At 44.6% G+C, this 12374-nt stretch overlaps 1 protein-coding gene across 1 annotated transcript in view; it reads left to right on the top strand.

Annotated features, from left to right (window-relative positions):
- Positions 1 to 12374, top strand: part of MTOR (mechanistic target of rapamycin kinase) — a 111148-nt gene that overhangs the window by 97715 nt on the left and 1059 nt on the right. Inside the window, exons 51-57 of the mRNA XM_036743117.1 lie at positions 1735 to 1807; positions 2334 to 2408; positions 2942 to 3077; positions 3883 to 3948; positions 10127 to 10207; positions 10442 to 10522; positions 11761 to 11866. Coding sequence (XP_036599012.1) covers positions 1735 to 1807; positions 2334 to 2408; positions 2942 to 3077; positions 3883 to 3948; positions 10127 to 10207; positions 10442 to 10522; positions 11761 to 11866 — 618 coding nt within the window. The remainder of the gene's footprint in view (positions 1 to 1734; positions 1808 to 2333; positions 2409 to 2941; positions 3078 to 3882; positions 3949 to 10126; positions 10208 to 10441; positions 10523 to 11760; positions 11867 to 12374) is intronic.

The following is a 12374-nucleotide window of genomic DNA, read 5'->3' on the forward strand; positions in this document are numbered from 1 at the left end:
AATGAACTAGCATTTCCACATGACCTTTTCTGCTGTGTATCCTGCTGTACTCTCGACAAGCCAGGGTTGGATTTGGAGTCAGAAAATCTCTACTACCTGCTACCTTAATTCAGCATTTTTGTGTAGGGAATGGGATTTTTTGCTTTTAATCCTCAAAGTGTGAGAAGAGTGACGTATGAGTGAGCCTATTAAGGACATGAAGGGACACACTTGGCCCATGTATGATCAAGAATTCCTGACCCTGGAGAACTAACCCAGGCGGTGGCCATCCTGCCTCTGCTCGAGGCAGAGCCCTCCTCCCCCAGGCAGCCCATTCCCCATTGGGCTCTAGGGACTCTCCCCGTGGAGCCAGCCCTTACTCCTGGGCCTGCCCCCAGGGCTTGATAAGAACAAAGCCAGTCCCTTTCCTACAGGACAGCCCTTCCTTTACTGGAAGAGAGTTCTCTTGTCCCACTCTACCTCCCTTCTTGAGCCTCCCAAGTCTTTCAGTTCCCTCAGCTGACCCTGGTGTGGTATGCTCTCAAGACCCCTACTCTTGGGATACTACATTCTCCAAATCATGGATACCAACCTCTGAACCCAACCAGAAAGCTGCAGAGAAGGCTCTGATTTGGCAGCCCCCTTCTCAGGAACTCCCACAGCTGCTAGAGCCTCATCCACATGTTTGCAGGGAGCATTCTTCCTTAGGCATTTTTTTGAATGGCGCCTCTTGATGTGACGTAGGGGCTGCTACTGTGGAAATAGGTAGCACGTGCCTGCCTTGCACAGTTTCTTCACTGTTAAGTGAAGGCCCCATGTGAAGACTCCATGGCCCCTAGTCCAGCGGTAGGTGCTGTGATCCTATATATGGGGTTTTGGCCAGCTCTAGACTTGGCTGTCATAGGCTGTGAAATCAGCTCAAGAGAAGAAAAATGCAGAGGGTAGTGGCAAACCCCTTCCCCAAGAGTGACTTTATTAGGATGGGAAACCCATGGATGACTTAGGTGACAAGCCCTGTGTGGTTGTAGGGTCTGAGTGATGTCCAGGGGCCTCCAATGAGTCGTTGTAATAAGTGGCAGGATTAGAGCTCAGGCTCTCCGGACTCCTCGGCCCAGTACACTGCTACACCTTCCTGCCACCTCTCAGGTTGATATAACTCATCCAAAAACACACTTTTAAATCTCACCTTTTTGCTTTTAGGTATGCCCTTCTAGAGTCAGAACCAGTCAAAGTAGAATTTTTCCATACTTCTGTACTATAAAGTTATCCAGCTCTGCTGGTTTTAAAAAAAAAAAAAAAGAGGAATCAAAAAAGGCTTGTAATAGATACTCAACAGCTGAAAGCATTACTTCCGCTACCCTGCCTGAGTTTGTCTTCTGGTCTTGTGTCCCCTGCACATACATCTACACATCCTGTCTTGGTATTATTCACTTTGCCCTCTCCTTCTAGTCTATAAACTCATCCTCAAATCACCAGTAAATTTTTTAAAGTGCACACGCCTTGACTGTGGTGCCCAGCCCCTGTTCTCTGATCAGAGTGTGCTATGGAGCACTGAGAGAAGGGCCTTGCCCACATAGCTGCTCAGGGCCTGTCTGCCAGGCAGCCAAGAGCCACAGGAAGCGCATTGTCAGGGGCCATTTCTGGCCCTCCCAGATACATTCTTATTCAGGATCTCAGCTATCACTTGCTGGTCGATTGATCTGTCTGTGCTGCTCTAATGACTTATGCCTCTGGTCTCTTCTCCTTGGAATAAAGACACCCATCCAACCTGATGCTAGACAGACTCAGTGGGAAGATCCTGCACATCGACTTTGGGGATTGCTTTGAGGTGAGGAGGTGGCCTTAATTCTGCCAGCCCTGAAGCATGGGGGGGGGGTGATTTTCCCCTTTGCAGCCCTTCCTTCTTGAGCAGTTTAGGATGGCTCTAAGCCAAGAATGAGTACCCCGTCCCTAGGCCGACCAGGTGGGGTGGGGTCCAAGGTGCCCTGTCACTCCTTAACCATGTCGTGCCCCTCACCTTCTTCCCACTGTCCTCTTGGCAGCCCCCTCAGCATGTAGCACTGTGGTGTGCACAGAGGACACACTCAGGTTTTGTTGATCTAACTTCTGTAGATTGAAGTTTGGTGACAGGGCTGTCTGTGCTCTTCATGTAATCCTTTTGAAGCTTTCCCTATCCCTAGTGCTTAGCACAGGGCCTGGCACATAGTAGGTGCATAATTTAATTTACTGGTTGATTGAAATTTCTGTTGGTTAATTCAAGATGATTTGGGGGGAGGTACTTCTATTGACCTGGTTTCAGCTTGAGAAAGTGAACCAAACAGTGGTTTTTTTTTTCTCTGCTTATCATGCACTAGGTGGCGATGACTCGAGAGAAGTTCCCTGAGAAGATTCCATTTAGGTTGACAAGGATGTTGACCAATGCCATGGAGGTGAGTGGGAATCAGAAGTGGGCAATTTCAGAATCGAGATGAGTTGAGCCAAGAGACTCATTCCCCAAGCCCCACCGGTTTGTGCAGGCAGCAGCGCCTCCCACCCTGCACCCAGGGAGAGTCCTCATGGGTCACTATCCCTCTGACAGAGAGGTAGTGGAGTCTAGGGACACAGACCGGCTTCTGTCTAGGCCCTGGGCTCCAAGACTACACATTGCCATGCAGGTGACAACATAGGTAGAGAGAGCTTTCTCACTTGGAAGTTCTTTATATTAGTCAAACTACGGGTCCTAACTTTTCAGCATGTTCTAGGTCAGTCCTTTGTCTAGTTGAGAGCGTTAGACGGTCAGCGGTCTTTCTTGCCTTACCGCAGTCCTGGCCCTCTCACTCCTAGCTCCCTTCCACTGCTGTATGTTAGTAAGAGGTATGACTGACTTCTCTTCCATAACAAATACAATAGAATACCTTGGGGTGAAAGTGAGTACACCTGCAACCTGCAGCCCTTCTAAACAAGGTCTGGGTCTCTGCTTCAGGTGACAGGCCTCGATGGCAACTACAGGATCACCTGCCACACGGTGATGGAAGTGCTTCGGGAGCACAAGGACAGCGTGATGGCCGTGCTGGAAGCCTTTGTCTACGACCCCTTGTTGAACTGGAGGCTTATGGACAGTAAGTGCTCAAGAATGCAGGAGAACAGAAACTCCCACCCACTAGACTGGAGCCACTCCCCATCTCAGCTGGGCAGAACCCCGGAAACGAAGATATATCCCCCTTCTTCTGGGGTGGTTGGGGCCGGCAGGAGATACGCATTCCCAGCTCCAAATGCTAAACAACCATCATTACAAATCCTTAGGATGCAGCCCATTTGTAAGTTGCGAACTTAGTGTAGCTTCTTGGCCCTCCCCACTCCTGCCCTAAGAGCATGGAATAGTTGCTAAAATTATGCTTTTAAGTGCACAACAGTGTTCACTTTTTAAAAACCTCTCCTTCCATCCTTAACTACATAATCTAAAGAACTGCTTATTAACCATTTAAGGGCTACCTTAAATCACTTTGAATTTCTTTCTTTCTCACCATAGACATTTCCTTAATAATGATCGATCTCCCTCTGGTTTGGTGTGCAAGGCAGAAAACTAAGTTTGGACAGGAAATAGAGTTTTGTCTTATAGGAATCATAATTTATTCAATTCTTTTTTTCTGCCTATTGATGGAAATTTTCCCTATCTACCATCAGATCCTGTTCCTACCATCTTTCACACCTTCTCTGAGTCCAAACATGGCAGTGGATAAGAATTAACACTGCATGTCCTATTACACCCTCCTGTATCAAATAAGGGCTAATTGTGTATTTCTGAGTATTGCTGGTTGAAAAGGATCAGGGCTTCATGATGCTAAGAGAATGTCCACCAAGTTTCTTTAGCCTCAAATGAAAGCATAAAACTCTCTTCAATGTTAGTTTTATTTCTTTCCCCAGCAAATACGAAAGGCACTAAGCGATCACGAACGCGGACAGACTCCTACTCAGCCGGCCAGTCTGTAGGTGGGTCTATCATATAGGAAGAGTGGGATGTGGTTCTAGTTGACCTTGGGGCATTACAAGAGCAAGACAGGCCTTTTCTTCCAGCACTTAGTGAAGGTACTTGTCACCTCAATGTCATGTGCCAACACAGAATCTGAAGGTCAACACCACCTTTTTTTAAAAATATAATTTTATAGTTATATGATAATAGAACACAGGATGTATAACAACATTGTAAAGAAAAGCGACATTGCAAACCATAAGAACTATGGTCGAATAAATGACCATCTTTGATTCTGGGAGACTGATGGTGAAGCATACATACTCTCTACTGTCTGACAAAGGTGGTAGATTTAGGGTGCAGAATCAAACATATATATGTTTAAACATGGCCAATGAGGCATTTGGCCTTGCCTGACTATGCATATTTGTTATAAGGAATTTCTTTTTATTTCTTTTTTCTTCAATGTGGTGGTAGTGAAGAGAGAAAGATTGGGGTGGGGGGGGTGAAAGAACATTGATTTCTGCTCATTAAAAACATAAAACTCTAAAATATAAAGGTGGAAGAAATGAGAAGGCAAGTCTCTACTCTGGACTTGATTCTGAATAATAAGGAGCAAGAAGTAATTGACGAAGTAGAAATTATGGCAGTCAGAGGAAGAAGGGACCATTTGATTTTTTTTTTTCACCTTGAATATTTTTTTCCAATTGCATGTAAAGACAATTTTTAATATTTGTTTTTTAAAATTGTGAGTTCCAAATTCTCTCCTTTCCCTTCCCCTACATGTACAGTTATGCAAAGCATTTCCACCTTAGTAATGTTGAAAGAAAACATAGACAGAAAGAAAAAGAAAGTAAATAAGTATGCTTTGATCTGCATTCAGACTCTGTCGGCTTTTTTCCTGGAGATGGATAGCCTTTTTCATCATAAGTCCTTCACAATTGTCTTGGATCATTATATTGCTGAGAATAGCCAAGTCACTTACAGTTAATCATTTTACAACACTGCTGTTACTGTGTATAGTGTTCTCTTGGTTCTGCTCACTTCACTTTGCATCAGTTCATGTAAGCCTTTCCAGGTTTTTCTTACAGCACAATAGTATTCCATCACAATCATGTGCCACAACTGGTTCAGCCATTCCCCAACTGATGAGCATCTCCTCAATTTCTAATTCTTTGACACCACAAAAAGAGGTGCTATAAATATTTTTGTACATGCTGGTTCTTTTCCTTTTTTTTTCTTCATCTCTTTGGGATACAGACCACTAGATGGTATTGCGGAATCAAAGAGTATGGACAGTTGGATAACCCTTTAGCCATAGTTCCAAATTGTTCTCCAGAATGGTTGGATCAATTCACAACTCCACCAGTAGTTCTTTAGTGTCCCAGTTTTCTCACATTCCTTCCAGAATCTGCCATTTTCTTTTCTGTCACATTAGCCAATCTGACAGGAGGGATGTGATACCTCAGAGTTGTTTTGATTTATGTTTCTCTAATCAATAGTGATTTAGAGCATTTTTTCATATGACTATAAATAGCTTTGATTTCTTCATCTGAAAACTGCCTGTTCATATCCTTTGACCACTTACCAGTTGGGGTATAACTTGTGTTACAAACTTGACTCAGTTCAGATGTTATGTATTTGAGAAATGAGGCCTTTATTAGAGAAACCTACTGCAAAAATTTTTTTCACAGTTATTATTACTGTGATTACTTATGATTACTGTGTATTTTCCTCCATCCTATTTTTCCTGTTTATCCTTCTCTCTCTCTCTCTCTCTCTCTCTCTCTCTCTCTCTCTCTCTCTCCCCCCTCCTCTCCCTCTCCCCCCCCCCTCCCTCTCCCTCTCTCCCCCTCTCCCTCCCCGCCCCTTTCATTCTGTCCCTCCTCAGAAATGTTTTGCTTCTGACCACTGGCTCCTCCAGTCCACTCTCCTTTCTATCAGTGCCTCCCCTCCCATATACCCTTCCCCTCCAGCTTCCCTGTAGGGCAAGACAGATTTCCGTACCCAGCTGAGTATATATGTTCCCTCTTTGAGCTAATTCTGATGGGAGTAAGGTTCGTGTTCAGCAGTCCACCTGCCCCCATCCTCGCCTCCACCATAAAAGCTCTTTTGTGCCTCTTGCACGTGAGATATCATCTCTCTCCCTTCCCCTTTCTCCCACTGCATCCCTCTTTCTCACCCCTTAACTTTATTTTTTAACATAACGTTATATCATAGTCAGTTTACACCTGTGCTCTCTATGTATACTCCTTCTAACTGCCTTAATAATGATAAAGTTCTTAGGAGTTGCAATCTCAATTTCCCATGTAGGAATATGTAAACAGTTTAACATTATTGAATGCCTTAGGAGTTCTCTTTCTTGTTTATCTTTTTATGCTTCTCTTGAGTCCTGTATTTGAAAGTCAAATTTCTATTCAGTTCTGGTCTTTTCATTGAATATCCTTTTTTTTTTCCTCCTGGAGGATTATACTCAGTTTTGCTGGGTAGGTGTTTCTTGGTTGCAATTCCTAGCTCCTTTGCCCTCTGCAATATCATATTCCAAGTTCTCCATTCCTTTCATGTAGAAGCTACTAAATCTTGTGCGATCCTGACTGTGGTACATGATATTTGAATTGTTTCTTTCTGGCTGCTTGCAATATCTTCTCCTTCACCTGGGAGCTCTAGAATTTGGCTATAATATTCCTGGGAGTTTTCATCTTGGAATCTCTTTTGGAAGGTTATCCATGGATTCTTTCCATTTCTATTTTACCTTCTGGCTCTAAGATATCAGGGCAATTTTCCTTGATAATTTCTTGAAATATTGTGTCTTGGCTCTTTTATCATGGCTTCCCGGTAGCCCAATAATTCTTAAATTATCTCTCAATCTATTTTCAGGTCAGTTTTTCTAATGAGATATTTCACACTTCCTTCTCTTTCATTCTTTTGATTTTTAAAATTGTTTCTTGATATCTCATAAAGCCACTAGCTTCCATTTGCCCAGTTCTTATTTTTAGGGAATTATTTTATTTCAGTGACCTTTTATGCCTCTTTTTCCATTTAGCCAATTCTAATTTTTAATGAGTTCTTTTCTTCAGTGAATTTTTGTACATCTTTTTCCCTTGGCCATTTCTGCTTTTTAGGGAGTTCTACTCTTCAGTAATTCTTATACATTTTTAGTCTTTTGTTGTTGTTGTTCATTTTTCCAGGCTACTTCTTACTTTTAATTTTATGTAAAAGTTAGGCTCTGTCCCCAGGGTGGAGGGGAGGGGGCACTGTCACAAGTTTCAGGTTTTTCATGCTGCTGTTTTCAGAGCTAATTGTGGAGGATCTGTAAGTTTTCAGTTCTTCCAGTGTGGTATAATCTGAGGAGAGCTGTGGTCACTACTCTCCTGGCTTATGCTATGGTCTGTGAGCAAGCACAAGCACTCTTTTCAGCCCTGGAACTGTGCAGGGTCCTCCATCACAGGCTCTAGTGTGCTAATGCACCTCCTTACCCTGAAACTATGACCTGGACCTGTGTATGGGCAATGAATGAGTACCAGTACCAGTGAAGGGTCCCCGGTAATGTCCTTCCTGGTTGTCTGACCCCCTTGCCATCTGTGGGATGAGAGCTCTGGAAAGCCACCTCTGCCAATCCGTTGCTCCCAAGGCCTGTTGCTGGCTTGCTGGGGCGCAGCCTGCACTGGACGGTGCTGCACTCTCACCCCAGTGAGTTAGATCTTTCCAGCCAACCTCCTAAGTTGTCTTAGGGTGGAAAATTGTTTTGCCTCATCAGTCCTTTTGTTGGTTCTGCCACTCCAAGATTCATTTTGAAGGATTAGTTATTTGGAGGGGAATTTGGGAGAACTCAAGCAGGTCCCTGCTCCTTCATTTTCTAAGAAACATTTAAAATTATATTCCTCTGGAAGTGATGAGACTATCATCACCCATTCTAGGGAGTTCAACACATAATCAGCAATTTTGGAACATAGTAGGTATTTAATAAATGGCTTTTGATAACAAGTATTTATTGAATGCCTCTTGTGCCCAGCACTGAAAACTTGAAGTTGCTCAAAATGGAGCATTCCAGCCTCAGAGATTTTCTGCCATGACCCACTCTGTTCCCTAAATGGTCATTCATAATAGTAAATCTGAGTAACAGCCAGTGCTTAGGGTACACTGCAAGGCTATCCAGCATGCCCACATGTCCCTAGCCTCTCAGACTCATCTCCCCAGAATGTGTGCTTCCTCTCATGATGGGGCCACCATCCTCGCAGTGAACAGTCTTGGAGAGGCCATGACTCTTCCCCTCACTCAACAGCTGCTGAGTCTCGAAGACTCTTTGTCCTCTGTATCTCATGAATGTCCTCTCCACTCCTGCACTCACCTCCATCCCGTCCCCTCCCCAGGTTATCCTTCCCAGTACAGAAACGTGCATGGTGCCTTCCTGGTGCCCTACTCTGATCAAGGCTCTGCTCTCCTCACATGTCTGCCTAATGAATAAAATATGAACTCCTTTCCCCATGTTCCTAATAGAATACAAGCTCCTCAACAGCAAGGACTTTTTTGCTTTTGTCTTTATATTTCTAGTGTCTAACACAATGCCTGGTATACAGTGTGTACCTAATGTATACTTACTGATTTTGCCCTTCAGAGCCCTCCACAATTTATCCCGGTCCCACCTATGTATTTCCCTTTATGTGAGCTTCTTCCAGCCAAACTGAACTGCTTCCTTTTCCCTGTTCCTGCCCTCTCCATGCTTTTCCTCACACCATCCTCCTTCTCTCTCCATCTCCACCTATTGAAGTTCCTCCCTTCAAGGCAGAGCTCAGGTGCCCCCTTCTCCGTGATATCTTGCCTGATGTCCCAAGCGTCTCATCTGGATCTCTCCTGGGAACGTGGCCCATTCTGCCTTGTGGCCATGCCCTCTCTCCCTTGTTAAATCCAAAGCTCTTTGAGGGCTCCCCTGCACCCTGCACATCCAGGGGACTTGGTCTGTCTTTTTGAATCAGACTGACAGAGGGTATCTTCCTCATGGGAAGTCCTCCTTTGGTTGCCCTTGACACTGTGCTATCCCACAGAGAATGCTGGGAATGGCAGCAGCCAGGGCCGGGAGGGGAATAAGCACTCAAACAGCACCTACCTTGTGCCGGGCACTGTGCTCAGCACTTGACAGTTTTTGTCTCCTGTAATCCCGACAACCTTGGCAGGTAGGTGCCGTTATTATCTGCATTTTACAGATGAGGAATCTGAGGCAAACAGAGGTTATTGACTGGCTCAGGGTCACACATCTAGTAAGTCTCTGAGGTGGGATTTGAACTTGGGTCTTTCTGACTCCAGGCCCAGCATTCTAGACAGTGCATCACCTAGTTGTTCCAAATAAGAGGAACCTGGGAGTTCCCTCTTCCAATGAAATCATAGGTCCAGTCCCTATTCCCAATTTTTTTAAAAAAAAATCCTATCTAAGACATATAATATCTTACTTGGGTAATTCCACATTATGCTTTTCTGCTGAAGACCGTAATCATTCACATGTGACCTCCAAAATCTGAGACCCCTCCTGCCTCATAGAAATGTGGTGCTCTGAATTCTGAGTTGGGTTTCAGTCAATGAAATAAGCGCTTGTGTGGCGCTGTAAAGGGGCTGCTCCTGACACCAGCCCTCATTTCTAGCCACACTTCAAGTCTGGCAAAATACTTCGCACCTCACAGCAACCCCAGGGGGTGGGTGTTCTTATTACCCCCATTTTTCAGATGAGAAAGTAAGGTTCAGAGATGTTAAAATGGCAGACATCTGCATTCAAATTTAAACCTGGTCTTCCTGGCTCCACAGCTGTCTGTCTGGCCCCCATTGTGTAGCTTGAGACCTTCTGAGAAATTCATTTTGCTCGATGGAATGAAGAATAATTTCTGAATGAGTCATAGCAGTGACATCTCCTAACAGCAGTCTAAAAAGAATTTGTTTTTCTATCCTGGTATATCTCTTGCTATTTTCTTAGCTTCTTTTTTGTTTGACTAAACACTCTATTCTTCCTGCCTAAGATGGATGTAACAGCTTATAGGTAGGGACCACGTCTCATCCAGACTTCCTATGTCCCCAGCCCAGAGTTCTGTGCATAGGAGGTAACTAAATAAATGTTTGTTGAATTGATTGGAGCTGAGGAGAGTTTGGTTAGGACCTTATAAAACAACCATACCTGGAGGGTCTGATTTTTTTTTTCTGTTTCTCTTCCCATAGAATTATTGGACAGCATGGAACTTGGGGAGACTGCCCATAAGAAAACAGGGACCACAGTGCCTGAATCCATCCATTCTTTTAGTAAGTACAACCATGGGTGTCTTAGTGCATGTGTGTGCTGCCTGGAGAGGTCAACAGAGGTGGCCAGTCCTGGGGGGAGGAGGAGGAGGAGGAGGAGGAGGAGGAGGAGTGTCTCAAGCTTCTCTCTTTCTCCTGCCAACAAAGGTGAACAACAAAGCCAACTTAGCATACCCACGTGAAAATCTCTGCTCTGACAGCCCTCTGAACATTGCTCTTTCTCCTTTTGCCTTTCAGTTGGGGATGGTTTGGTGAAACCAGAGGCCCTAAATAAGAAAGCTATTCAGATTATTAACAGGGTTCGAGATAAACTCACTGGTGAGTATGTGTTTCTGTTTACTTGGAAGGAACGTAAACTTCGTGGAATGCATTTCATTTCTTTAAGTAGATGGTTGGCATGAGTTTCAGGCTTGTCGTTAGGGCCTAGGCTTTTACCACCAATTAGCTGATTAATTAGATGGTGCTTTTTCTCTGAGGTCAGCAGTTATGGAGGCTTTCAGGCCTCTCTTGTTGATGACCTATACCAATCATACAAGCCAAGGTCATAGGAATATAACTTTAATTGAGGCATATAAGATGCTTTTTCTTTGGTTAAATATGTTTTCCTTCCATGAGCTTTACCAGCATGAAAGGCAGCTAACCCATCAGCCCATGTGATCATTCCTTGTGTAAATTCTGTTTGAAGTTATAGAGAAAAGGCAACGGGAGCTCAAACAGAAGAAGACTGGACCTCCAGGCAGAGGGTTCCTTGCTTACTCCAGCCCATCTCTTGGCTAGAGCTTGGTAGACTTAAAAATAGATAACCATAAAATAGATTATAAATATGGCTCAGAGTGCTGGGCTTGGAGTCAAAAACACCTAGGTTCTGATCTTAGGGCAGCAAGGTGGTGTCATAGTGCATGGAGCACTGGGCTTAGAATCAGGAGGACCTGAGTTCAAATGCAGCCTGCAATATGTCTTAGCTATGCAACCCTGGGCAAGTCACTTCACCCTGTTTGCCTCAGTTTCTTCATCTGTAAAATGAGCTGGAGAAGGAAATGGCAAACCATTCTCGTATGTTTGGCAAGAAAACCCCCAGCGGGGTCACAGAGTTGGACATGACTGAAAAACAACTAAACAGCTACAAAATCTGAGCCACCTCCAACACTTAATAGTTGTGTGACCTTGGTCAAGTCACTGAACCTCTGTGTGTCTCAGGCCACTTCCTGCATCATATGTGAGTTCTGATCAGCTCACTTTGGGAATTCACAGCTGAGGAAATTCTGGATCCTCCACGTAGATTCACATTCATGACACAAGCCTCAGAGAAGCTCAAGACAAAGTACTCTGTGGTGACCAAGGGAAGCTTGGACATCTAACTTGGACAACCTAACTTTCTCCCCCTTGCTGTGAGGCTATGAGGAACCTGGAAAACAGTCAGCTCTGGCATCTTTCATGCTCACCAAGGAAAACTCCTATGGATCAAGAAACAAGAGGGCGAGACAAGGGACGGGAAGGTCTTTGAGATGCTTTGTGAATCCAGTGTAGACAAAGCTTTCTTGTTCTTGCTCTCCCAGGTCGAGATTTTTCTCATGATGAGACTTTGGATGTTCCTACCCAAGTTGAGCTACTGATCAAGCAGGCCACGTCCCATGAGAACCTCTGCCAGTGCTACATTGGCTGGTAAGCCTCCCTTGCCACTTGGGAAAGAGGAAGCATGGAGGTGGGTGGGCAGGTGGGGATGGTGCTGACCCCATACAACAGCACCAGGGCTGAAAGTCAGTGTAGACCATCCCATTCCTCTAGGCACCATGGGCAATAAAAGTCTCATAACTGCAATAGACTTAGACTTTCTCAGTTCACATATGCAGAATAGGAGAATAATAAACACCAATTGAGAAAACAAACCCTACAGTTAAAATAAGAAAGGGGAAAATGGTTTGAAGGAGTTGGTTGTCCTTTTACCACCAATTCAGAGACTGAAAGGGTGGGAGAGGAGAGCAGAGAAATGACAGGAGGTGACTGGGGAAGTGCAGCCTGTGATCTGTAATTATGACCTCAAGGACCATGCCTCGGCCTGCCCTGGTAATTGCCCCAGGCATGCTTTAAGGCGGGAAATTGAGGAAGAGGCTCACACCAAATGTTCTTCTGGGATGCAGAGGAGGCCTGAGTCCTTGACTGGTATTGATGA

The sequence above is a fragment of the Trichosurus vulpecula genome, chromosome 2 (genome assembly GCF_011100635.1).
Source record: "Trichosurus vulpecula isolate mTriVul1 chromosome 2, mTriVul1.pri, whole genome shotgun sequence".
Classification (NCBI taxonomy): Eukaryota; Metazoa; Chordata; class Mammalia; order Diprotodontia; family Phalangeridae; genus Trichosurus; species Trichosurus vulpecula.